Below are 24894 nucleotides of genomic sequence, written 5' to 3' on the forward strand. Positions count from 1 at the left end.
CTCGTTGTCCATCGCTCGTCATCTTTTCTTGAGATCTTTTAAAGAAAGAAAAGAAGAATATAATGCTTAAACTAGAAACTTAAAAAAAATGAATAATCAATCATTCTCAAGAAAAAGAATATAGTGCCTAACTAGAAACTTGAAAAAGGAAAAGATAATCAATCATTGAAAATGAAAGGATAATCAATGTTATTTAAAAGGACAGAATAACTAATGTTATTTGAAAGGAAGGGATAATCAGTCATTTCTCTTGTATAACATTAGCACCCTGAAACTTCTCATGTATAACATTAGCACCTTTCGAAAGATACCTTTCTTCTCCCAACAAGGGGCAAGAGAAGGGGGAAGGGAGAAGGGAGAAGGGTGGGCAACGAGGAAGGATGGGAGAGGAGGAGATATTACAAAAAGAAAGAGGATGAAGAAGGACGGGTGAGCATCAAGAAAGGAGAGAAAAAGGATGAGTGATGATAGAGGAAGAGGAGGAGAGTGATAGGAGAAGGGTGAAAGGTGGGCAACGGGGAAAGAGGGGGAGAGAAGGAGATGGCAAGAGAGATTCACCCAAAATCATCCATGTAGACATGCTTGTATATTTAGGATAAATTCACCCAAAATCAAGATATATTTTGGGTAACAAATATACAAAGTCAATTTATTTTGTTGAAGAAAATGTTTCGTTGTGGGAAATTAGGGACTTTGTTTGTACAAATTTACTACGTATATAAAGTCTCTAATCATAGTTAGATGAAATATGCGTCCTATAGCAACAATACGCAACGCGTTTCTATTCCTTCGGTTCTGAAGAGGCCAAAGAATAAAGCCTCGGCTGCATCGAGCGACAAGACCTTCTTCACCTTGCAGTCTACCCTCGCCTCGACCAAGACTCACGGGCGGTGTTTAACCCCATGCATGCACAACGTACGACCAAGGAACCGGAGACGACGACAGCAGCTAATATGAATCTGACTCCTTAGCTTCAGTCACCCACCCGTGAATCTCCAATAATTCCCCGTCGTGAGCTAATGCCTCCAAATTGCCCACGCGTCCTCTTCTGTTCCCTTTCCAAGTCTCTACAATTCCCCAGAAACCCTCCTTCCTCTTCCCCCTCGCTGCTACTGTAGTCGCACACACCACACTCTTCTTCACCATCCTTCCACGCTCTCTTCAATGGCGGGCCTTCCCATCTCTCTCCGCCATCGCATCTTTCTTCTCCTTCTCGTCGGTAGCAGCGTTCATTGTTCCAGAGAGACGTACTCCATACATGAACTGCAATGGGGGGAGACAAGCGCTTCTCACTCTACCTCCGGGAGGCGAGCACGTAATCATCTTGAAAGCTATTAGACTTGTTAGTACTATACCACTACTTCCACTGATCTTGTTCTGCTGCTGAATTCTCAGGAAGCGCTGCTGGCGCAACGATACTAGAAATGAGGCAACACCTACAGTCTCCAAGGTCAAATCTGAAGCTCCTGATCGATGACGAGGCTCGAGTCGAATCACTCCAGTCCAGAATCAAAGATCCGATGGAGATGGAGGAGTCTACATCCGAAGCGCAAGTGCCTCTCGTCTCAGGTATCAAACTACAGACCCTCAACTACGTGGTGACCATGGGAGTGGGCGGCAAGAACATGACGGTCATCGTCGACACCGGCAGCGACCTCACCTGGGTCCAATGCAAGCCTTGCTCCTACTGCTACAGCCAAAAGGACCCCCTCTTCGACGCCTCCGCCTCGCCTTCGTACCACAACATCACCTGCAACTCCACCACCTGCTACTCCCTGCTTCGGGCGGCCACCGGGAAGGCCGGCGTCTGTGGCGCCGACCGGTCGACCTGCAACTACGCCCTCAGCTACGGAGATGGCTCCTACACCCGCGGCGTGCTGGGCCGCGAGAGGATCGACATCGGTGGGACGAGCATCGAGGGCTTCATCTTCGGCTGCGGCCTCCGGAACCACGGCCTCTTCGGTGGAACCTCCGGTCTCATGGGGCTCGGCAGGACCCAGCTCTCTCTGGTCTCCCAAACCACCTCTCAGTTCGGCGGATTCTTCTCCTACTGCCTCCCCACAAGAATCCTCAACTCATCTGGCTCTCTGGTTCTTGGCGATGATCCTGCTCTCTACAAGAACTCCACGCCGGTCTCGTACACTCGAATGGTATCAGATCCTCGGCAAGCGCCATTCTACTTCCTCAACCTCACCGGCGCGAGAATCGGCGGTGTGCCACTTGATGTCGCCAGCTTCTCCAACGGCAGAACCCTCATCGATTCGGGCACGGTGATCACCCGGCTTCCGCCCTCGGTCTACCAGACGCTGAAGGCCGAGTTCGTGAGGCAGTTCTCAGGCTATCCGCCGGCGCCGAGCTTCTCGATCTTGGACACCTGCTTCAACCTGTCGGCATACGAGGAGGTGAAGGTCCCCAAGGTGAGGTTTGAATTCGAGGGCGGCGCGGAGATGAACGTGGACGTCACCGGCATCTTGTACTTGGTGAAGAAGGACGCTTCTCAGGTTTGTTTGGCGATCGCCAGTCTTCAGTTCGATGGCCAAGTCGGCATCATCGGGAACTATCAGCAGAAGAATCAGAGAGTGGTGTATGATACAGTAGCGTCCAGAATAGGATTTGCTGAAGAGGCTTGTAGTTGATCTCCGGATTGTCGATGACATGAAAAGCTCAGATTTGAATAATTGATGTTGAGAATGTGACTGCCGTTCTTACGTAATTCTGGTATTGTAAGTAGCTTGGAATCGTTCCGTGGACGAAGCTCTTCTTCTGCATAGCAAAGCCCTTCTCCCCTCCCATGTCCTCCGTGATGAGACCCCTTCCAATTACACAAAGATATTAGGAAAAATAAGAATAGATAGAGAACAGACATTTATAATTAATTTTGCATTATACTGTAACATATATGCAAGTCACACCAAGTGCTTCATTTACAATATTTTCCTTATCAGGTTAACTGATGTAAAATCTAATCTTGTTCTCTGATGTTGATACCTCCACGTTGCAGACAGAAGGAAATAAATTGGTGTGATTTCACTTGTCCTTATGCTAGGAGAAATAGGACGAGCATCATTGTGTCAATAGAATACCAGAACAAGAGCCGAGAGTACAGAAATAAAATTGGTGACATCTCACTTATCCTTTTGTTAGGAAAAATAGTACAAGCATCAATGTATCAATAGAAAAACCAGCACAAGTGGTAACGAGTATAAATAATTATAATTGGCACAGAAGCGACCCTCTCGTCATAAGCAGTGGTAGGTGGTGGATCTTGTGGAACAACTGCCAACCTATCGCAACTTTAAATGAAAGAAAGTATACTGATGAACTTACTATCCACACTACTACAAGTTCAAATGATATATATCATTATCTAAGAACTCGTGAATCAATTCTATAGACATGGTCTAGTATTTTAAAGCCAACAAAAACACTCCCCCGAAAAGAAAGAAGTTACCAAAATTGAGTCCCCATGATTTTAGGCAGATCTTGTGACAAATACAATTATGTCCTTTCTTTACTCAGGATCTCCATCCACTTCGGAAAACTATTTGGAATCCATGTAAGTGTACAAAATAAAATTTAGTCCAGCGCCATCTTTAATGTAACCTGTACTGGCTCTAATGTGTAGTTAATTCATGTATCTGTCAATTAAAATAGCTCTGAAGATCCAAATAAAGGTCTGTTATGAACAGAAGATACAAGAATGATAACTGGATTGAAAACTAAATGTAATGCAGAAAAGAGAAAGGGGAATGAATGATCCTACTGAGTTGAGAAAGATAAGAATTCAAAATTCACTGAATATTAAGTCTGAAGTAAGCCCTAGTCAAGTTCATGAACCCAAAAGAGGGCCATCAAGTACACACAATGCCAAATAACTAGGCTGAGGATTCAAGGGAACAAAAAAGAGCAGGGGAGAATAACATGCAATACAAGATCAAGGAAAAACAGCGATCCAACATACACAGTTGTAATGGTGTAAATTCAAAAATGAAAAGCAGCAGGCTGACTCTGGCAGTGAAATATGGTACACAGTGCAGATAAATATTCACAGTGACAAAAAAGCAGTAAAATGAAACTCCAATTTTAAATGCTGTTTATATAATGTGGCATTTGTTAAAAAATAATTTTTCTGTTTTTAAGAGTAGCAGTTTCAAGAGATTTTTTTGATTTAGAATAACCAAAACAACAGTCTGCTTGAAATTGATTGGTTACAGAAAAGTTGTTCAGCAAATGTTTCTCCTAAATTTCTTCAACTGTCGAATGGGAAATAATGATCTATGTTCGAATGTTGCAGCATGTAACCTACAGTTGTTTCCAAGATGTATTGTTCCGACAAAACCTATAGTTATATGCCAATTCCTTGTTGTTGTGCAACTTAGTCTGCTTCAGTCATCATTAGTCTCCACCAAAGATAAAACTCAGTAATGTTTTATCCTAAATTACTTGTCTCTATGGAAATTTAACAAAACCAATCAAAAGCCTAAGCCTCTTATAAATCATTCTCCTCAAGATCACTACTTTTCAGTTATGATAATTACTTCTATCTGATATCAAAAGCCTAAATTATTTATGGTATTTATGATATAAGCAGTCAAGCATCTCACTGAAGAAATTGATTATTCTATATATTACAAGTAATTGAAATTCTGCTTCCCAAATTGATTATCAAAATAGACCCAAATTTGATGAGATACTGGAAAAGGATTAATCAAAACCCAAGCCAGATTATGGTAAAGGCAGTAAACAAAAGAGTGTCGAAGTCCAAGAGAAGGCCGGTCAGGCTCTATCTAAAATAATATTTAAAGAAGCAAGTTAGATGTCTTGTTCCAAGAAGTCTCGAGATTTTAGCACAGCGAGAAATGTAATAGGATATGAAATATAATCTTTAAAACATCATATCTTGAACACAACGCAAAAGATGAGTATAAACATTATATAAGGGACAATAAGGTATAACATCAACAATGATCTCATATATAACTAATGGAAATTTTACAAATTGTCATTCGAAGGATTCTGTGACCATAAAATTGTAAAAAGTCTCACACAGCCTATTAGAAGAATCCCACGTTGTTAGAGAAATTATGCTCCCATTAATATGCAGCTAAGTGGAACTAACCTTAGAACAATAATATACACTCAATGATCTTATATGTCTCTTTATAGTTAGGTACAAAGCTAGTTACCAAAAATGGATCTCAAATGTCAGTAACTTCAAATTTCCCCAAGAATATGACCACTTATTATCAAATAATCCAGGCTCAAATAAAAACAAATGGTACATAAGAAAGTGACTGCTCAAGTTTTCTTATTTATGCATGCTAATGCAACCCTGATTCATCAGTAAATAACTTCAACTATAAATTTCGCTACAGATACAAACAAAAATAAACAAACTATGGATACGTAAAGAACACACAACAAAGCCCTATCATTTTCACTAGAGTGTCACCTTGTTTATTTGGAGCCACGTGTTTATGCATTCAAGGTGATATCTGTGCTTGCAAGAAAGCAGCACCAAAGAATCTCCATCCTCATACTCCAGGCAGCAAATGACGAATCTGTGGTTTTCATTCAATTGTTACATAGATGAATGTCAAGTCTTATATTAATAAATAATGCTAGAAGTCTGACCGAGATGTATGTATACTGTTCAGAATTGCTGTCTTGGACATTGTTTGCCTTGTAACTTACTGAAGGCAAAGTGGATATCGCGTCAGCCGAAAGGCCTCTACTTTCAGTTCCAACTACCTTGCCCAGTGCATTTAGTTCCTGAAGGAGAAGAAAAATCAAAGTCCAACTTAAATGGAAGTTTTATAAGAGAGGCTAAATTTTCTGGGGAAAAAAATCTTTTGCCTCATATGAGTACTCATCTGGATCAACCTCTTGCCAGGCATCCTGATAATATGTAATATATGAGGCAATTTTATAACTATATTATTAAATTCTAAGCATCTTTCCATTAAATAAGAAAATTTTGAATCAATGAATTAGAGTTTGGCTGTTTATGATGTACAATGATAAATGTTGATGAGAACATGAAAAATTCAAGTAATTAGTGTGGTAATTATAAACATCCATAAATGTGGTTTGCGAAACAGGGTAAAAACATATGATCCATCCATCCTTACATATTGAGCACATGAAATTATATAAAAAACAGGCATGTCACAGGTATGTTTTTCTTTGCGCCACATCCTTATCCATGACTGATTTTTTCTTATCAATGGCCAGTTACAATCATTCAATTAAGATTTTACTAATTGAGTGTGATGGGCATAACACTTGAGTTTTAGATCAGCTTGAATTATGACCAGAAGCAGCTGTTTCAGCTCACAATGTTCAAACACCAAAATCGCAGGATCCAATGTCTAAAATTTTACAACCAAGCAATCAAAGACAACCAAAATTCAAATCAAATGTTCAAAGTAACTAAACGCAATTTCTCATGACAAACCAACTCAAGGGGTTACGGTTTCTCTTATAAAGAAGCCAGACATCTAAGATTTAGCAATTTATTAGCAACTTAAAGGAAAAATATCTAACAGAAATATAACTATACATAGAAAGCATTGCAACACAATGAGAGATAATAGAATGAAACTAAAACAAAGATTGCTTAAGTATCAGAAAAAAGATGAGGTAGAAACAAAATAATGGGGAAAACTACAAGGCATGTTTGCTATTCAAATGACAGCATATGGTCTAAAGTCTAATCACTATCAAGTGAATAATTTTATGAGAGTGATGAAACAGTGGAATAGGAAAACTTGATATGTCACTTGAGAGTTGTCGTCATGGTCATCATGATCATCTGATACCCCTGAAAAGAAACAAAGTAACAGTCAGTTCAAGATCCAATCAACCGAAAGCCAACAGAAAGTAATGAACTCAAAGCAGCATTCTCCCACACACATTCAAACCTGCGACGGCCATCAACCGAACAGCCACCTCCTGCTCCTCAGAATCCTGAAGCGCCATTGCGAATGTCTCATCGTCAACATCAGGATCATTGGCATCGAAAGCGTCCTCGTGTAATCGCTCCCCTCGATGTTCCCCGAGTCGTCCTCGATCACATGGTCCGGCTCGTCTCCCACGCCCTCCTCATAATCGTAGCTACCGGCGTCGGAGATTTCGTAATAGCTGCAATCGACGCCGTTCATCCTCAGCATTGCGTACGCCCTCTCCTGCACCCAATCGCCAACATCAAAACAACGCCCAAAACCCTCACTCCCGACCCCCACAACACGATTCCGACATAGAGGAGCAGGAGGGAGAGGTCGAAGGATCAGGTGCCTGTTCTTGGAGTGCGCGGGCGAGAGCTAGGTCAGCATCGACCTGGCTAAGCCTGGTGAAGGGCCTGCGGGCGGAAGTCGGCGAAGGGGGTGGCGACGTCACCTCCCCGGCGGGCGGTAGAGGGGTTGGAATCGGGTTAGGGTTAGCGTTCCTTTCGTCGGTGTCGTGTTTCTTCCGGCGCCGCTTGCTTCACCGTTCTCCATTACGGCGCCGTGTTTGCAGATACTGTTCATCCGCGGTGGAACTTATTATTACATTTTATTATGTAAATAACCTTTCTACTTAAATAAGGTTACTCGTCTGGATTACCTATATTTTGATTGGTACTAAGAAAGATTGCACGGTAAGAAGCCTGTAGTTTTAGAGACAGGTAAGCGAAAGGGTAACACAAATTAGAATCGGAGGATCCGTAGATAGACAAATTAATTATCTCTCATGAAGATCAATAAATGGGTAAAAATTAATTGTATATGTTAATTTATTAAAATGATGGGGAGAGAAGAAATCAACTTTTAAGGGGAGAGAGAAATAATAGTTTTTTAAGAAAAAAGATAAAAATTGTTGGAAAGTTACTGTCGCTATTTTGAAAATTTTATAAAAAAAATCCAAAAACATTTGTGATGAAATAATATGTGGATTAAGATGGCTCATATACTATTAACTTTTTTCTTAAAAAAGCAGTAATCCAAACCCTATATATATATAGCCCAATTAAGTTGATGTCGTAAATATCAATCAATCAAACAATGTATATATAATATATATATATACGTATATATAAGTATAAATAAATAAAATAAATAAATAAATAAATAAATATGTATATATATATACACACACATAAAAGTTTTGAGGTTTTACATGTCTATAGCTAAGTTCAATTTATAGTGGTGGGCTGGGCCGGATTGGATCGAATGTTCACGTTAAGAGACTGTACATTGTTTCATATTATTAGATTGGATTTGTTTCATAGTGTGGGTCGGATATGATAGTCAGATCCGACCCGCTTACCGCTTGTCCTATAGATCCGGTTTGCCGTGCCGTTTTTCTCTCGTCCTCGCGGAGTACGATTCCCCTCTTTCCGCCTCTAGCATTCTCTCCTTCGATAGATCTCCGCTTGAACCCTAGATTCAGATCTGAAGGCCAGGTCACTTCTTCCTCTTCCGCGTTCGTTTCTTGATCTCTATTCCTCTTTTTGCGTCCATCTCGAGTATTTCTCTTGAATGTATCGTTTTTGTGTGTGGATCTGGCCGCCGCAGTTAGATCTGGCAGACTGGTAATTAGTTCATGTGGGAAATAGCATGACTAGATCCAAACTTTCGTTTCTTTGTTAGATCTGCTACCATTCTCGATTGCGATATGTAAAATCAGTAAATTGGCTTGTTGTCAGCTTGTAAAGAAGTGAAAATATGCTGTTTCTGTTTGTTTTTCCGTTGGGTTTCTATTACCTGCTCGTACGGTTTATGGGATGGGAATTGAAAGTTCAGATGTTCCTATGTGATCTTGCTCATTTTTCTGATGTACATGTTTTTCCAAGGCTTCATCCTGGGTTTATAACGGTTTAACATCATGTTACTGCTTTATTTTGCCAGATAGTGTAATCGGACTAGTTGTAGTTTGGCTGGAATACAGAGTCGTACAAAATGGTATGTACTTGAGTCTTGCTCTGGAATTTTCTTTTTACATCTTATGATCTGTTGTTGCAAGTTAATGCCTGTGTTGTTTTGTCTTCGTTGTGCTGCCATGTATTGAACAACACCTGGAATATAATTTTATTACATGTATTGATTTTTGCACCTTGATCTTAACCATTAGCTGGTAAAACATTTCAAACCAGTATTTGGGCTGCTTACTTCAATAACAAAAATAATCTTTTGAATTAACTAGACTTGATTAAGTTTGGATTCATATCATCTTTGATTTGTTATACTGTCTAAATTGATTCAATTACAACCAAGCTACCCTGAGTCGGTCAAATTCTCCACTGATTTTTTTTTTCAATTGTTTACCAATCCAGGAATAATATATTTCTTCTGGTTGAGAGGAACTGGCTATTGAAATACTGGCTTATAAAATAAATATCTAAAATAATGATGATAGGCATTGGAGCATAATTACTTGAACCTCGTTGATATCTTGTCTGTCCTCCACTATCTTGCTTTCTGATGTCAGACAATGTTTGATGATGTTGATCATAGTTACTCTTTGTTTAATCTCCTTCCATTAAATTATTTGTTTCTGTGGACCATCTGATGGTTAGGAATGCAGGAGGATGACTGGTTCTGTAAATTTGTGCTATTTAGAGAATTTGATTTTGGATGTGTTTAAAAGTTGTTACATTAACATGATCAAGTGTTGTGTTTTCCTACCATAGATGCTGCAATATCAAATAACATGGTCTAGACAATGATAGTTCATCTATGTGGCCTGAAGTGCTCGGCATCAGTATCAATGTGAATTTCAACATGTATTTTTTTGAAGTACATGCTGCTTTGTCATATAGAATTTCCTTATTAAAGAAAATTACTGTGATCAAAGTGGATTATCCCTTTTTTTACATGGAAGTTTGTAAATTTCCTGGTTAACTGTTTATACTGTTTGGAAGGCAATTAATTATATAACTATGTTCATTGTTCCTAGTGGAGCTACTAAAGACAGCCATCACTAGATTGTGTGCCGTTAACTAACTAAAAAGCAAATTCTTTCATATTGATCATATCTCGAGAATTGGTAATCAAATTGTTTAAGTACTTGCATTGCAATGATAGAGCAATATCAGTTGTCCCTGTAAATATGATGTCCATCTTAAAGTGAAAATTATCATAGACATCATTTCAGTGCTTCATGCAAAAAATCTTAAAAAAGAAAACTTTCATATATAACCCTGAAAGTGGTATGCAATATTTCATGAGACTTTGAGGACATTCTCTATATTTTCATTCATCAATAGGTAAATCCAAAAGTAAGGCTTGTTTTAGGGGTACATGTGAATTCTTTCTTCATGGGCATGTAGGAGTATCTTATCACGTATGGTCATTAAATGGAATCTACATGGATGCGATAGATAAGTTGGAGAAATTACATACGTGACATACTTGATATCATGATTACTGTCATGTGCTAGTTCAATACGAAATAATGGATTAATTAATTTTTTTCTATTTTTGTGTAGATTAGAATCTCACCCCCTTTCATCACTTTCTCTCATTATTACTATCTTTCTTTGTTCACTCTTTGGTTTTATTTGTTGGTAGCACAATGCCAAAAATGATAATGAATATCAGTAGATGGCAGGGTATCAGCAATATTGAGCTAAAATAGTTCAATATGGTGTTCGTTCCCACTGCTGAATAGGAAATCTTTATGCATGGACTTGTAGTTTTGTTTAAATTCAGGTGTATGGTCTTTATAGTTTATAATATGTTGCTAATTCAACCTTCAATATTTTATCTTACCCTATGCCAGATTGAAATTATCTTACAGATCCTCCCCTGCTAAACCCTTTTTTTTTATGTCTGATCAGGTTGTTCTTGCAGCTTCTATCATAACTAAGTCTGGAAAAGGTGAGTTCCTATTCCTTTATTTGTTTCTTTTTTCCAATTCTTCTACATCAAACTATGATAAGCTGATCTCAATTAGAGATTCTCCACCACAAGTAACGTAGGAATATATTCTTTGTTTAAACTTATCTTCCTGAAAGAATTTATATTGATAGTATAAGATCTGATGTTGCAGATCATGACTTTGGATACATAATTCTAAAATAGTCGCAGTTGTTTTTCAAGCCACTCATATAGTTTCAACATTTTGATTCTGGACAATGAATATGTTCCTGAACTTTCTTGCTATTAAATGAAATATTTTCTAAACTCAGAGCTTCATGTTTTGTCAAATTACATTTTCTACCTTGATTTAATCAGGTCTTGGTTGCTTGCCATCATTTTTGAAAATCCTAAGAAGCTCAAACATTTGTCGTAGTAATTCCTAGCATGTTTTATCTTGTTCAACTATAGCACCTCATCGTATGATTCATTGTTAGTTGAAAAGGTTTTAAATACTGGTCAAATGGCAGATTTGATTTACTATTAGACCTGCATGACACTGAGATACTGAGCTGCCTGTTAACTTGGAAAAAATTGGAAAAAAAAGGGTGTACCTAGCAGTATCAAATTATATCGGAGTAGTATTTTAAACCATGCTCAGATGAATTTCGACCTTTGACTTCTTCCATTGAGGTTTGTGGCCAACATTTGTAGTATTCAAACAGACCAACCGGTTATGGACTCAGTGGTCTCGTGTGGAAACAAATGATTGCCTTTCTACTAAATTTTAATATAAATATTTTTTTTAAAAAATATTTCTGAAGTTCTTTGAGGCATAGTTCGATTTATTTTTGTTGTTTTAGATATATTGGTCTCCAGTGTTTATTTTAACCTTTTGAAGTATCAGTTTTACATATATCACAAGGGATCCTAGTCTCATAAGTTTTGCTTAGTTACAGACTTCACATGTTTTCTGATGAATGGATTTCTTCCAATATACTCGTGTTTGTTATAAATAGTTCACATTTTACTTGCTTGAATATATATGGAATTGAGAATTTTGTATAATTAGGGTACTTAAATAACTGTTTGATTAGCACCCTTTCATTGCATTTTTCACTTACAGGTGCATCTCTGGTTTATCTCATTTTTGGTTTTTATACTGCTCAAGTAACTGGAAACAATGTTAAACATAATTTTGCAAACTTAGTGTTTTGATAATTATGAAGTAGAAAGTTTGCTTAGATATTTTACATAAATCTCAGGTTTCATTAAAATCCAAACTTGCTTGCTGCAACTTGATTTCATGGTTGTAATATTATCTAAAAAGCAGCCAAGTGGGTGAGACATCCACCAATGTAGTAGTGTCTGAGAAGGGATCGTGATATGCAATCTTATTTAACAATTATTTTTTTCATTTTGACTTGTGTTGCAGTGTTGGTTTCAAGGCAATTTGTGGACATGTCTCGAATTAGGATAGAAGGATTGCTTGCTGCATTTCCAAAGTTGGTGGGAACTGGAAAGCAGCATACATATGTTGAGACTGAGAATGTTCGCTATGTGTACCAACCAATAGAAGCACTTTATCTGCTGCTTGTTACAAACAAACAGAGTAATATTCTTGAAGATCTGGACACACTGAGACTTCTGTCCAAACTTGTATCCTTTTTACACCAGATTGTGAATTTATACCAGTTTTGCTATTAACGCTAGATGATTGCTTTTCACTCAGCAGAGTGAATTTTCTTTGCTATCATGGAATTACATCTTTTATGATTTCATGTACTGAACATGTGTTGGTTGTTCTTTCCCTCTATTTGGTCATAATTACACTGCTTAGCCTTATGTTAATGCAAATATTGCTACATTAGTTGCTTGGAGAGTTAACTAAATTATCTTTTCTGTTCATGTTCACGGTTTTTGGAAATTTTTTTATAATTAAAAGCTGGACAAATTTGTTTCCTTAAATGGTATATAGGTGCCTGAATATTCACCCTCTTTAGATGAAGAGGGCATATGTAAGATGGCTTTTGAATTGATTTTTGCTTTTGATGAAGCCATCTCACTAGGGAACAAAGAAAATTTGACTGTTGCTCAAGTTAAACAGTACTGTGAGATGGAGAGCCATGAGGAAAGATTGCACAAGTTGGTCATGCAAAGTAAAATTAATGAGACTAAGGATGTCATGAAGCGGAAAGCTAGTGAGATAGACAAAAGCAAGGTATGTATGAACATTTGCTGCCTCTTTATTAATTAGTTAACTTCTTTCATATGCATGATGAAAATACATGTGAAAGAGAACCTCTGCTGTCTGTGCATACAGTGGAATTGTCTTTTTTTACATTTGATGATGGAAAAACGATCATGTTTATACAACAGCTCTTCTCATTTGATTATCATATTTCAATGGTTCTATGGTATCAGTTTGAGTTACGCTAAGTAATATTCTATTTTGAGATCAGAATGGTTCAAAATTGCACCTTGTATCTTCTGTGCACAATTAATTATACATATGAACATCATTGCAACTACAATTTGTTTTTATCTGAAAAAGATTGTCATAATTGGTAGGTTCTTTAATATATTATCCAACCCTTATATGAATTAATGCTGGAGACTAGGCTTCACAATCTAGTATAATTATTTAAATAATGTCAGATTCTGGGTCTATATGCAAATTGAGGGTTGTTTATACATGGAAGATATCTTTTCCAAGTATATATACAAATTATGATCATAGTCAATGTTTTCAATGTCAGCAAGTGGATTATATCTATTCTTAGCTTATCTATATGCAATTTGTTGAACTTTGTTCCACATGTCAAGCAATGACGCTGTCATGTCATGCCTTTCGTGCCATATAGCACATGCATTAGTTGTATACAATATTATTTGTAGCATGTACATGACTGGGCACTGTTCATAGTGTGTATACTAATTCTAATGTTTTTAAAAGTTCTGCTTATGGTTTTTTAGAAGTTTTCTAACCTTGGATAAAGTATCAGCTTCCTCCCCTCCCCCCCCCTCTCCTTCTTTTAGAATTACAGTATCTAGCAAGAATATTGATGTTAAGTGTTGCAAGAAAACTTGCATAGATGATTTTTCTTGATTAAAAATTCTTCATTTCTGTATATTTGTAGCTTAATTTGACTAATATTAAATTGCAGTTGTTATGATCACCACATCTCATATCTGTACTTTGTTTTGACAGATTGAAAAGAACAGAGGCGATAAAGGAGGGTTTATGTCTTTATCTGGCCCTCGAAGAATTGAGAGTAGCTTTAGTGATATGAGTATTTCGAGTTCTGGAAGTGGCTTTGGCAGTGGTTCTGGATTTGGATTGGGTGCTGATGTTGAATCCTTCTCTAGCAAGCCCAAAGGTATGCACCAATAGCATGCTTCTCAAATTAGTGTCTTTATCTTGGTTTACAACTATCTTCATTTATATTTTGAATGATAGGACAACTTATTTTAGTCATAATTTAGATTTAGTGTATTACTTATGTTTTGTTTCTTCTATTCTTAGTGGAATGTTGTAGTACTGTTTTTGCACCTCAACTCATCTTTCATATTTCCTTCACAGTATCTCTTGTTTGTTCTCTTGCTTCTCTCTAATATAATTCACTGTGAAATAAATGTTTCATCATCTCTAAGACAACCTCAACCTGTACTTGAATTGCAATTATGCATTCATCATTGAATATTATATTCCGCATGCAAAAGTTTATTGCAATATAAAAACTTGAGTTATCACCAGTAGAAGAGCCTATATTGGATTACTGAAGTCCCTAATTTCCATTTTAATATAAGTTGGAAGGACTTTTACTAGCTTTTATTTCTTTAGATCTTGTGTCCAGTTTTAAAAAGTCAAGTTGGTTATTGGTTAAATGATACTTTTACTATTGTTAGCTAACTTGTGTTAGTATGGGGATGGAGTGTTTTGATGATTCATTTGTCTGCTGAACACTCTGCTGCTTCAGGTCGCCCACCTGCATCGGCTAATGCCCCCCCCAAAGGACTTGGTATGAAGCTAGGCAAAACACAAAGGACAAACCAGTTTTTGGAATCACTAAAGGCTGAAGGGGAAGTAATTCTTGAGGATGTGCAGCCCACTGCTGCTCTGTCAAAGTCATCTCTTCCGCCAACTGATCCGGTCACATTAACCATTGAAGAGAGATTAAATGTTGTAATCAGGAGAGATGGTGGTCTTAATAACTTCGATATTCAAGGAACACTTTCTCTCCAAATTCTTAATCAGGAAGATGGATTTGTCCAGTTGCAGGTTCTCTTCCTCATTCATATCCTTACACAATAATCATATTGCCTATGCTGCAACTGTCACACTTTTATTGTGCTTTAAAATAGTCTATGTGGATTACATGTGATATTGCTCTGCCTGGTGAATATTCAGGAAAAAACTTCAGTCATGCTACTACTGTGGTGTTTTTCTTTAGAATAATTGCACATTTTTGGTGGACCAATCATGTGATCTCAGTTTAAATTTTCTTAGTTTCGTGAACCACACATTGAGTTTGCCAAGAGATGATAAGAAGTAGGTGGATAGAGTTAAATTTGTTGCTATGACATATATGCTGCTAGTGTAGGAGAAAACTTGCAGAAAGAGTTTTCTGCAGTTCTATGGTACTTCATGCATGTAAGAAAACTTCTACTGATGATATGTCCTGGTAGCTTTATGCGTGAAATTCAAGTAAATATATTTCCCTTTTCCTAAGAAATCTTAGACAAAAGTCTACTCAATTGTGTGCTGTATCTTGTTTACAGATTGAAAACCAAGATGTTCCTGGCCTTAGCTTCAAAACCCATCCTAACATCAATAAAGAGTTATTCAACAGCAAGCACATTATAGGCTTGAAAGATTCCAACAGGCCATTTCCTACTGGTCAAAATGATGTTGGCCTTATGAAGTGGAGAATTCAAGGAATGGATGAAGCTGCTTTGCCTTTAACTGGTGGGTACTATTTTCTAACTCAAATATTTGTCGACAAAGTGGAGAATCTAATTATTCCTCATTAATCTGCAGTAAACTGCTGGCCCTCTGTGTCTGGCGGTGAAACTTATGTTAACATAGAGTATGAAGCATCTGAGTTGTTTGACTTACAAAATGTTGTTATCTCCATACCTCTCCCTGCACTTAGGGAGCCACCAAGTGTGAGGCAGATAGATGGAGAATGGAAGTAAGTATTTGAGTTTCTTTTCCTTTTTTCTTTTAGGTGGATCTTGTTTATGTAAAACTTTGAATAGTGTTCATTCAGAAATTTGTCAAGGATTTTATTCTTTTCAGTACACAGTTAATCCTGATTCTGTTTTCCATATTCAGTAGAACCAATAGTTAAATCTGATGTCAAATCGGTAAATATATCTAAGCTTCTAGCATTGCTTTGACTCGTCTTACAGTTTCTTGATTTAAGAATGGCTGAGACTGTTGAAGAATTTTTCTAATGCCTTACTTTGAAATAGATCAAACAGTAAATAGCAAATAAGGCATTCCGGCAGAAATTGTATTCCACACTGTATTCATATATTTTGGTCTCTGACACAGGAATGCAGAACTAAAAATTGTGTGTATCTTTTGAGATCTTTTGACTTCAATGGCATGTTGAGGAAATTAATAGGACATGTGAAAGCAAACATGTATCGCTGGGCTAAAGTGGGAATCAAGCTCTTCTTTAAATGACTTCATAGAAGGAATTTTGAAAGTTCTACAAATTTTGCTGCACTCTGGAATCACTCAATTCAAGAAATAAATTCTTTTGTTGTGCAGCTGTAAGAATGTCTTTTTTCATCATAAACACAATTCTCTCAAGAAAGCTTCCAAATTTGCTGGTGACTTCTCGAATTTGTAATGGAAGTACAAAGATTTTTTTTACATAAGTAGTGGATAAAAAAGGTACCATCAAATCTGACCAACAAATTGCTAAAGAAAAAAACCTTGGCCTTTGTAATGTGGCCATGTGATATGTCAAATACATGGTTGAGCTCATGGAGAAACAACACACATGGCATTTGTAAAGGTGCACGGAATGCATGGAAACAATATATATGCCTTTCCTGAAGGTTTACAGCACAGTATTGATAAAAGAAAATAGTATGGCTGTATATGGCATCCAAAAGCAAGTATTTCCTTTTGGCTATTATGGAACAATCTTGTGCCAATTGACATTTTGATTTCAATCAAAAATATACAACAGCACACACTCATAACAGCTCAAGTGGTAGGAGCCATACTGTTCAATTTCAATAGGTCTAACTGTTCAGACTTTAAAGTTCTGACCTTATCATTTGAGACCAACTAGGCTTGAACCTGTAACTATAGATGATATGCTTCTCGCAATGGTTTTGGATTCTGTAAACTGGACCAAAATTTGGTAATAAACTTAAGAACCTTAGAATGATTTTGTGAGTACTTAGTATAGTTCATCATAATACCTACTTGATATTTTTAATATTTCTTTGTCAACATATACTAACAAAAGTATACTGAATATGTTTTCGATTAGGTCTTAGTAAAAAAAAAAAAGTCATGTATAGAAATTTTTTGAACAATTATCTTTAACTATTTAGAGTTACAAAAAAGAGTTATAGATACTTGAATTTTAAGCCTTAGAATCAGCAACACTTCACTTGTCATAGAGCGTTTTAGGGCATAAGTTAGGGAAATATTTTGGAAGAATCTGTTAAGAATAATTTGTAATTGAAGTTGATTCAAATGTGAAATAAACTTAATAATAAAAGGCTAACTAGTAATACATAATTTCTTTGTTTTTGAGAGGAAATGTCTTGGACTTTGAGGATTTTACTTCAAAGGACTCTCATATAGGGAGGTTAAGAATCTAATATTTGTAGTAATAGTTGTTTTGTTGCACTTACATAAGAGGCTGAAGACATGCTGTTACAAAAATGGAGATAAACAACAGGAGTACATATACTTGCTCTAAGGATTCAAATGACCTGTGAATTTGTTGCCTTTTCAATGGCCATAATGCTGATATCCATGAAGACAATTGGAGACCAGGCGTAGCAATGAAGAAGTAACAAAATTTGAGTAGGGTGAATAGAGTAGGAAATAAGTCAAATGTATATTGGCTAAAAGTTGAGCAAATAGAGTAAATCTAGAGGTTTTGCAATTTTTTAGAGATTTCTTGAAGAATTCAGTGAGTGTAAGATGAAGCTATCTGTTTGCAACGAGTGTTAACACCAAGGAAAGCTTGCTTGTTATCTTAGAATTGTGTTTTTCCTCTTGCTGTTGACTTTGAATTACTACTTTTGAGATACTTTCATTCTTGGTGTTGTTTAATTGATTTGTTAATCATCTTCAGGTATGACTCAAGAAATTCCACATTAGACTGGTCTATTCTTCTTATTGACCATTCCAACCGCAGGTATGATAAATATGTACATGCATGTAAATCCGCTTGATATTAGAAAATCCTACATCTATTAGTGTTAATCACTTCCTCTCTAATTTTATCTGTTGTCAGTGGATCAATGGAGTTTGTTGTGCCTCCAGCTGATTCATCAGTATTCTTCCCTATTACCATCAGATTTACTGCTGCAAGCACATATAGTGATGTTAAGGTGAGTGATCAATGGTTGCAAGTCTTTTAAGTTGCTCTTTGTAGGTTCTATCGCAATTTTAACCTAGTCATTGGGTGAATTATTCCCCTTTTAGGAAAAATTAACTGGTTAATATTAAAATTTTACACATCTTGAAGAATATGAGCCAAATCTGTAGATGTGCCATATATGTATAAATATCTATTGAATACAATGAATATCTGTTAGCTTACTATACTCGCCCATTAAATTGGAGTGTTCAAACATGGTGGTGAAGGCAAGAATTAAGTTTTCATTTGCATGCCTTGAATGTGCTCGCACAGTATATCATGCTTGGATTAAATGAGCCAGCAACATGAAAAGAAGAGTATTTTTCCTACCAAACGGGCTATAGGAAATGTCTTTTGCTTTCTTTGTTCATGCCAAACGGGCCATGTATCATTGACCTCCCTATTCTTGATTGCACTTTGAGATAAGAACAATTTCAGATATAAATGTTGACAATCGTTGCAGCATCCTTTGAAGTGGCAATTAAAACATAAAATCTGAGGAAATTTTCTTTATATACTTTGGCTAGTTTCCCGAAGATTACAACTTAGACCTTTTCTTGTTTGAGACATTGGATTCTTATTTCAGTTCTGTTACTCTTCATGATATATGTGTCTGCCTCAATATCTTTATTGTGACTGAGGCCAATCATAAATTGATTTTTGTAATAACAAAAATCTATTCATCTACAAAAGAGTTTGATTTTGCAGATACCTTTGAGAGCTTATTTTCTCCCTATTGTTACTCACTAGGCACTTAAAATTTGAATTGTGTTTAATTAGTTTTATTTTATTCCAATATGATACATCTTCAACCGCATCCATTTACCTGTCACAACACTCGTGAAATTTGTCATGTATGAGACAGTTTTTATTCCTTTTAGTGTATTTTTTCTTGTCTTGTAGGCCTAGAAATTCACACTTTTCGATACATTTGTTATGTTCTAATCAATTGCTCTTTGATTATTTCCCTTTTGCATGTTGATTATTATGTATATAGTTTCGATTTATTAAGATAATCTGGTAAATACATAACACAATCCAGACACCTTGTTGAAGAATAATAGAATAATATTTTTTTATCAATATGGCAGATTGAACTGCAATATCTTCCTTTTTTAAGTTTTAATTATAGTGGTGTATTTGTGTGTATCCACTTTTATCCTGTTTTGGGAATTGATTATAAGAAATCTATTTGCGATTTGTTTTACGAGATGGCTAGAGCACACCTCTTTTAACAGTTTTACTCACAAGCTTTGCAAATTTGCCACAGGTTGTAAATCTCATGCCACTCAGAAGCAATGCTGCTCCAAAGTACTCGCAGAGGATTCAGTTGATCACAGACACTTACCAAGTTATCTAAATTACGATGGAAATGATAAGTGTGATGAAATAAACTTGGATTTGCTCGACTCGGTATCCACAGTAGGGACCCATTTTGTTTAGTCATGCATCGACTTTTGATTATACAACTGTTCTCATCGTTGCACTCGGTTTTCGATACCGTTATGTTTTATCGAAGAACCATTTGGAAAAAGTATACGTTCATGTGTGTTGCTGTAACAAGCATTGTGAAGTTTGGATTTGTTAAGAGGACCATTGGCCCCAAGAACATGTTGCAGGTTTTACCTAGCGCTGCCACGCTCTTTTAATGGTACTCCTCTGTGACCTGGTGATAATGATTTGAATTGAGCATTGATGGAAGGCTGTGTATGGAGTACGTAGTATTTCTTGGAGAAGGTTACATGCATACAAACTTGTACATACTGAACTAAATCGCTGAATTAAAATTATTTTATTACATAAAATGACGGTATCTATCAACTGTGCATTAGATGATTAAAAGAGATAATAGATAGCTGAATTAGTTATAGTTTGAAATCAGATAGAAGGTAATAATAATTAAAGGAGGATATTGATACAATTAAAAACTTGGGTAAAAAAGACGCCTTCCGTATTTATGTATGTATACAAATGTGTATCTCATTCGTTTCTCGTTTTGCCTCGGAGTAAGATAAGTGCAGTGCGTTACTCGTTCCTCGTCTTTTACCGTCATGGATTGAGATGGTTGCATAGAGAGGCTGGCTTTTGTCCTCACGTTTACGGGAATATCCACATCAAGCGATAGGAGGATGTGGGAGACGGTGAGGACTGCAGGTGTTGTGGGCCCCTTGCCACATAGCGACACTTTTTTGCCTGTGTGAGACTGCTTCAACAAAACCTTTACTGTCTTTGTTCGTTTTCGGTGTCCAACTGAGAGAGGAATAACAGAGGTGGAATATAAAAATGAGACCCATCCATATATAGGAGAAGAAGAAGGAGAGGAGAAAGAGAATGGAGAAGGAACCCTAAAGAATAATTACACACACAACTCTTTGTTCTCTCCCTCCTCCACCAGCAAGTAGCAGCAGCAGAAGAACAAAGAGAAGGGAAGAAACAGGTCCTCTTTTAATTTTGCCTGTGCTCTCCTTTACTTCCCCCTCTTTATTCTCTCATCCCTTCCTTTCTGTCTCTTTATATTTGGCTTTCACTGAAACTGCCTGTTTGGATTGCCAGCTTTCCGTGTTCTACAATCGAGGTATGAAGAGTTAAAGAGCTTGGAGCTTTTTGCTTAGGGCTTTCTGTGGGCGTTTTGATTCTTGCTTTCTTCATCCCTCTCTTTGAATCTTCTCTTGTGTTGCAGATCTAAAAGAGGGCGGGGGGTTTGAAGAAAATTCAAGCAGATAGTTACCGAAGGAGAGATCATGGTTGCATGTTGGGTACTCTGATTTGGACTCATCGGTGATCCTTACAGAAACCAAAACCAGAAAAAGAACACCATAGAGAACGGTGCTGTGTTGCTGCTTTGATTCGGGAGATGGAAGCAGCTTCATTCTCAGGTCCTTTATTCGGAACCAGAGAGGTAGATCAGTACACCACCAATCAGCAGCAACAGCCGCAGCAGTCATCATCACCACCGAGCTCATCGGCCGCTCCTCGGAAGAAAAAGAGGAACCTTCCTGGAAATTCTTCAAGCAAGTATCCCCGCTTCCAAACATCCCTTGATCTCTCTCTCTCTCTCTCTCTCTCGGTTCTCTGTTCATACACACCCCAATCTTCCCACTGACATCATCATAGCATGCCATGTAGAAGATTTGATTGTGGGCTTCATGATTCGTTGAATCCACAGATGCCGAGGCCGTAGTGATTGCTTTGTCACCCAAGTCGCTTCTGGCAACGAATCGATTCATCTGCGAAGTGTGCAACAAGGGATTCCAGCGGGAGCAGAATCTGCAGCTCCACCGGCGCGGCCACAACCTGCCATGGAAGCTGAAGCAGAAGAACCCCAAGGAGGTGTGCCGCAAGGTCTACATCTGCCCGGAGACCACCTGCGTCCACCACGACCCCTCCCGCGCCCTCGGCGACCTCACCGGCATCAAGAAGCACTACAGTCGCAAGCACGGCGAGAAGAAGTGGAAGTGCGACAAGTGCTCCAAGCGCTACGCCGTCCCCTCCGATCTGAAAGCCCATTCCAAGATCTGCGGCACTCGCGAGTACCGATGTGACTGTGGAACCCTCTTTTCCAGGTACTACCATCCCTCGATGCATCCGATCCATCACAATCTAATCCATGCTTGGATCACCACAAGCTGCACTCCTTACACAACGGACCTGCTGCACACACTGTTCTTGGTTTCAGTGATTAGGGTTTCTTCAAACGGAGATAGAGTTTAAAAGGTTAGGGTTAGGGTTGTTAGGGATGGATGGATGGATGGATTCCCCGGTGCAAGGAAACCGATACTGCTCCCACGTGAACTGTCGTCCCTATGGAACTGAACTGTAATGGGACTCACCCACCTTTCTCCTTGTATCCAACGCTGGGCTCGTTTCTCTCTCCTACTCACGTGGAGACATGGAGGCAAGGCTTAGCAGGCCAGCTTTGTTGTCTTGCGAGTTGGAGATATGTGGGCAGCTGGGCATGGCCGTGCTCTTCTGGTCCACCATTTCATGAGAAACACCCTTGGCTGTGAGCAAATTATGCTTGTCCGCAGCTGCGACATCACTTGGTATGTATGTGAAGCGTACTCTTTAACTCCTTTCGGCTGGAACGAGTCGATGTGAAGGAGGAGGCGTCCATTTGACCGCATGCAGTAGCCAATTACTTTCCATTACTTTCTGCTTCCTTAGCATTTGCTTGCAGCAACAGAGTTAAGACGGATTTGATTCACGTAGCGTTGTTCTGACTGTAATTAATGCAGGCGTGATAGCTTCATAACCCACAGAGCTTTCTGCGACGCATTAGCACAAGAGGGTGGAAGGATTCCGACCGCCATGAACACCATCGGAAGCTACTTATACGGCAACGCCGGAACAAATCTGGGCCTTCCTCATCTGAACGCGCAACTCTCCTTAGAGGACCGAGCTCATGTTGTACCGCCCGACCCTCTCCGGCTTGCTGGGAACGGTGGTGCAACACGGTTCAACCATCTCACGGTGCCGGCCTTGCAGCCGATTCACCCATCTCGGTCTGCTCCGTTCTACCTTGGTGGTGGCTCGAGCCGAGACTTGGGCGATGACCCTCTACTGCTCCAGAGCAAACCATTCAATGGCTTAATGCAGCTCCAACAACTCCATTCATCCGTCGCTACTGCTACTGATCCCTTCAATCTTGGCATCTTATCTGATAGCGGCAACAGGAGCATCGCCATTAAACCAAATGCTCACCCGCTGATCTCTGATAGATTAAACAGCACTGCTGGTGGGAGCAACGAGCCGCCCACACTGTTTGCAGGAAATCTCTTGAGCAACCACGTTCATCCGAACATGTCTTCTTCCACGTACGACCAATCGGTGAAAAGTGACTCAGCACCACCTCATATGTCGGCAACTGCTCTTCTTCAGAAGGCGGCGCAAATGGGTGTGACTCCTAATCGCGGCAGCGGAAGCTCCTTACTCAAAGGTCTGGGAAGCTCGTATTCTAGCGGCAAATACACAAGTTTTGGTGCTGGTTTCGATGGTGCCGAAGGGAGCTCAGCAGCAGCTCAACTGCAAGACGTCATGAACTCCCTCGCTAATGGAAACCATATGTGCAGCAGCACGAACGAGAGCGAGTTGCAGCAGAACCAATCGGGCAGTGGCATGGGAGCACCAGACAGTTTGACCAGAGACTTTCTCGGGGTTGGAGGCATGATGAGGAGCATGGGGGGAGGAATGACACAAAGAGAACAGCACCTCTCTGGATCTTATGGGAGTCTGCATTGAGTGGTCGCAGTGAGGACAAAGATCTTATGGGTAGAAGCTATCGGTTGTTCTTACTGTGCTTGCTGTCACCCTTGAATCAGAGAAATAGGATCCAAATTCTGCATCTCTGTTGGCAAATTGTGATCTTTCTAGTCCCGACTTGAAGCTAGAAGACTATGTCATAGACTATCTTCTTCCTTCTTTGAGTACCTCAAAGTTTCTCTATTCGCCTCGGATTTTTCACTTGTAACCGAGAAGTCTGCCTTCCTTCCATGAAGCTAATAAAAACTCTTTATTTATGTGCATGGGGTACACCTCTAATTCTTCTAATATGAGAATATCATGTTAGCATGCAGCCCACATATCCTTAGATCTCCACACTTTAACCTTGTTTCCTCGTATATCCCTCCCCAATCTCCATCTCTCTATCTCTCTACACATGCGCACGCATGTACCCATCTTACGTGTTTGTGTAAGGCAAACACACTCTCACACACACACACATATATATAGCGAGAGAGAGAAGTAATTAATATGATCCAAATTAGGTGAAATAGAATGTCTTGAAATTGATACTTCCCATCACGTCTCGTTCTAACTACTGTTGCTTCTGAGCTTCTCCCACAGGCAACCACACGTTGACCACCAGTCGAGCCCCACAAGATAGACTACACTGACGACTTCACCGTCGACCTGACCACATCGCGTTCTACCTCAAGTCTAAGCTCTCTTGGTGGCATTTTCGCATATTCCATATTCTTTACTGTGGTGATGATAAGGTCGTTTCTGTAAGGGGTTATAGGCAGTGGTATTTGTACTGCTGTGACATATATAAGATTATTAGGTACACACAATCATTATCCGTATGTGTATATATGTATATATGTATATATATATATATATGATAGATTGGTCTTCATTGCAAGGAGGCTCATGGGAGTACTTAATTTCTCTTCCGGAAATCCTCCTTCTTCCCCTGTCATCTCTCGAACGTCAGGTCGCCAAATCGGAGGTGACTCCACCTGAGAGATCGGCAAGAAGACTAAACACATTACAACACATTTCCAACATTTTATGGTTCCATTTATGAAGTTAGAACATTGTGATTCGGATGATGATAAGCAACCGAGAACAATGATGTTTAGAGCAGCAACTAAACAAGTCATAGATCCACGAAGACGGTCCTCATGAGACCAACACGACCCTCGTGCCAC

General features: G+C 38.7%; 3 protein-coding genes and 1 pseudogene across 5 annotated transcripts; 3 read left to right on the forward strand and 1 right to left on the reverse strand.

Annotated features, from left to right (window-relative positions):
• Positions 1–835: 835 nt before the first annotated feature.
• LOC135609524 (aspartyl protease family protein At5g10770-like) lies at positions 836–2678 on the forward strand. Its single transcript, XM_065102875.1, has 2 exons — positions 836–1315; positions 1396–2678. Exons 1-2 carry the CDS (start codon positions 1165–1167, stop codon positions 2634–2636), a joined length of 1392 nt encoding a protein of 463 aa, XP_064958947.1. The 5' UTR covers positions 836–1164; the 3' UTR covers positions 2637–2678.
• On the reverse strand, positions 2676–8501 carry LOC135609317 (E3 ubiquitin ligase BIG BROTHER-related-like; annotated as a pseudogene).
• On the forward strand, positions 8339–20088 carry LOC103980579 (coatomer subunit delta-1). 2 transcript variants are annotated; one of them, XM_009397017.3, is made up of 12 exons: positions 8339–8443; positions 8889–8942; positions 10820–10859; positions 12274–12497; positions 12817–13059; positions 14050–14218; positions 14819–15120; positions 15621–15807; positions 15880–16033; positions 18176–18238; positions 18338–18434; positions 19734–20088. In XM_009397017.3, the coding sequence occupies exons 2-12, from the start codon at positions 8940–8942 to the stop codon at positions 19821–19823; spliced, it is 1572 nt and encodes a 523-aa protein (XP_009395292.1). In that variant the 5' UTR covers positions 8339–8443; positions 8889–8939; the 3' UTR covers positions 19824–20088. The 2 variants fall into 2 exon arrangements, with proteins under 2 accessions (XP_009395292.1, XP_009395293.1); XM_009397018.3 differs by having other exon boundaries at positions 8355–8463.
• Positions 20089–20764: 676 nt separating this feature from the next.
• LOC135609525 (protein indeterminate-domain 5, chloroplastic-like) lies at positions 20765–23979 on the forward strand. 2 transcript variants are annotated; one of them, XM_065102877.1, is made up of 5 exons: positions 20765–20900; positions 21017–21038; positions 21144–21474; positions 21630–22026; positions 22699–23979. In XM_065102877.1, the coding sequence occupies exons 3-5, from the start codon at positions 21318–21320 to the stop codon at positions 23699–23701; spliced, it is 1557 nt and encodes a 518-aa protein (XP_064958949.1). In that variant the 5' UTR covers positions 20765–20900; positions 21017–21038; positions 21144–21317; the 3' UTR covers positions 23702–23979. The 2 variants fall into 2 exon arrangements, with proteins under 2 accessions (XP_064958949.1, XP_064958950.1); XM_065102878.1 differs by lacking the exon at positions 21017–21038.
• Positions 23980–24894: the final 915 nt, after the last annotated feature.

This window comes from Musa acuminata, chromosome BXJ2-4, assembly GCF_036884655.1.
Source record: "Musa acuminata AAA Group cultivar baxijiao chromosome BXJ2-4, Cavendish_Baxijiao_AAA, whole genome shotgun sequence".
Taxonomy (NCBI): Eukaryota; Viridiplantae; Streptophyta; class Magnoliopsida; order Zingiberales; family Musaceae; genus Musa; species Musa acuminata.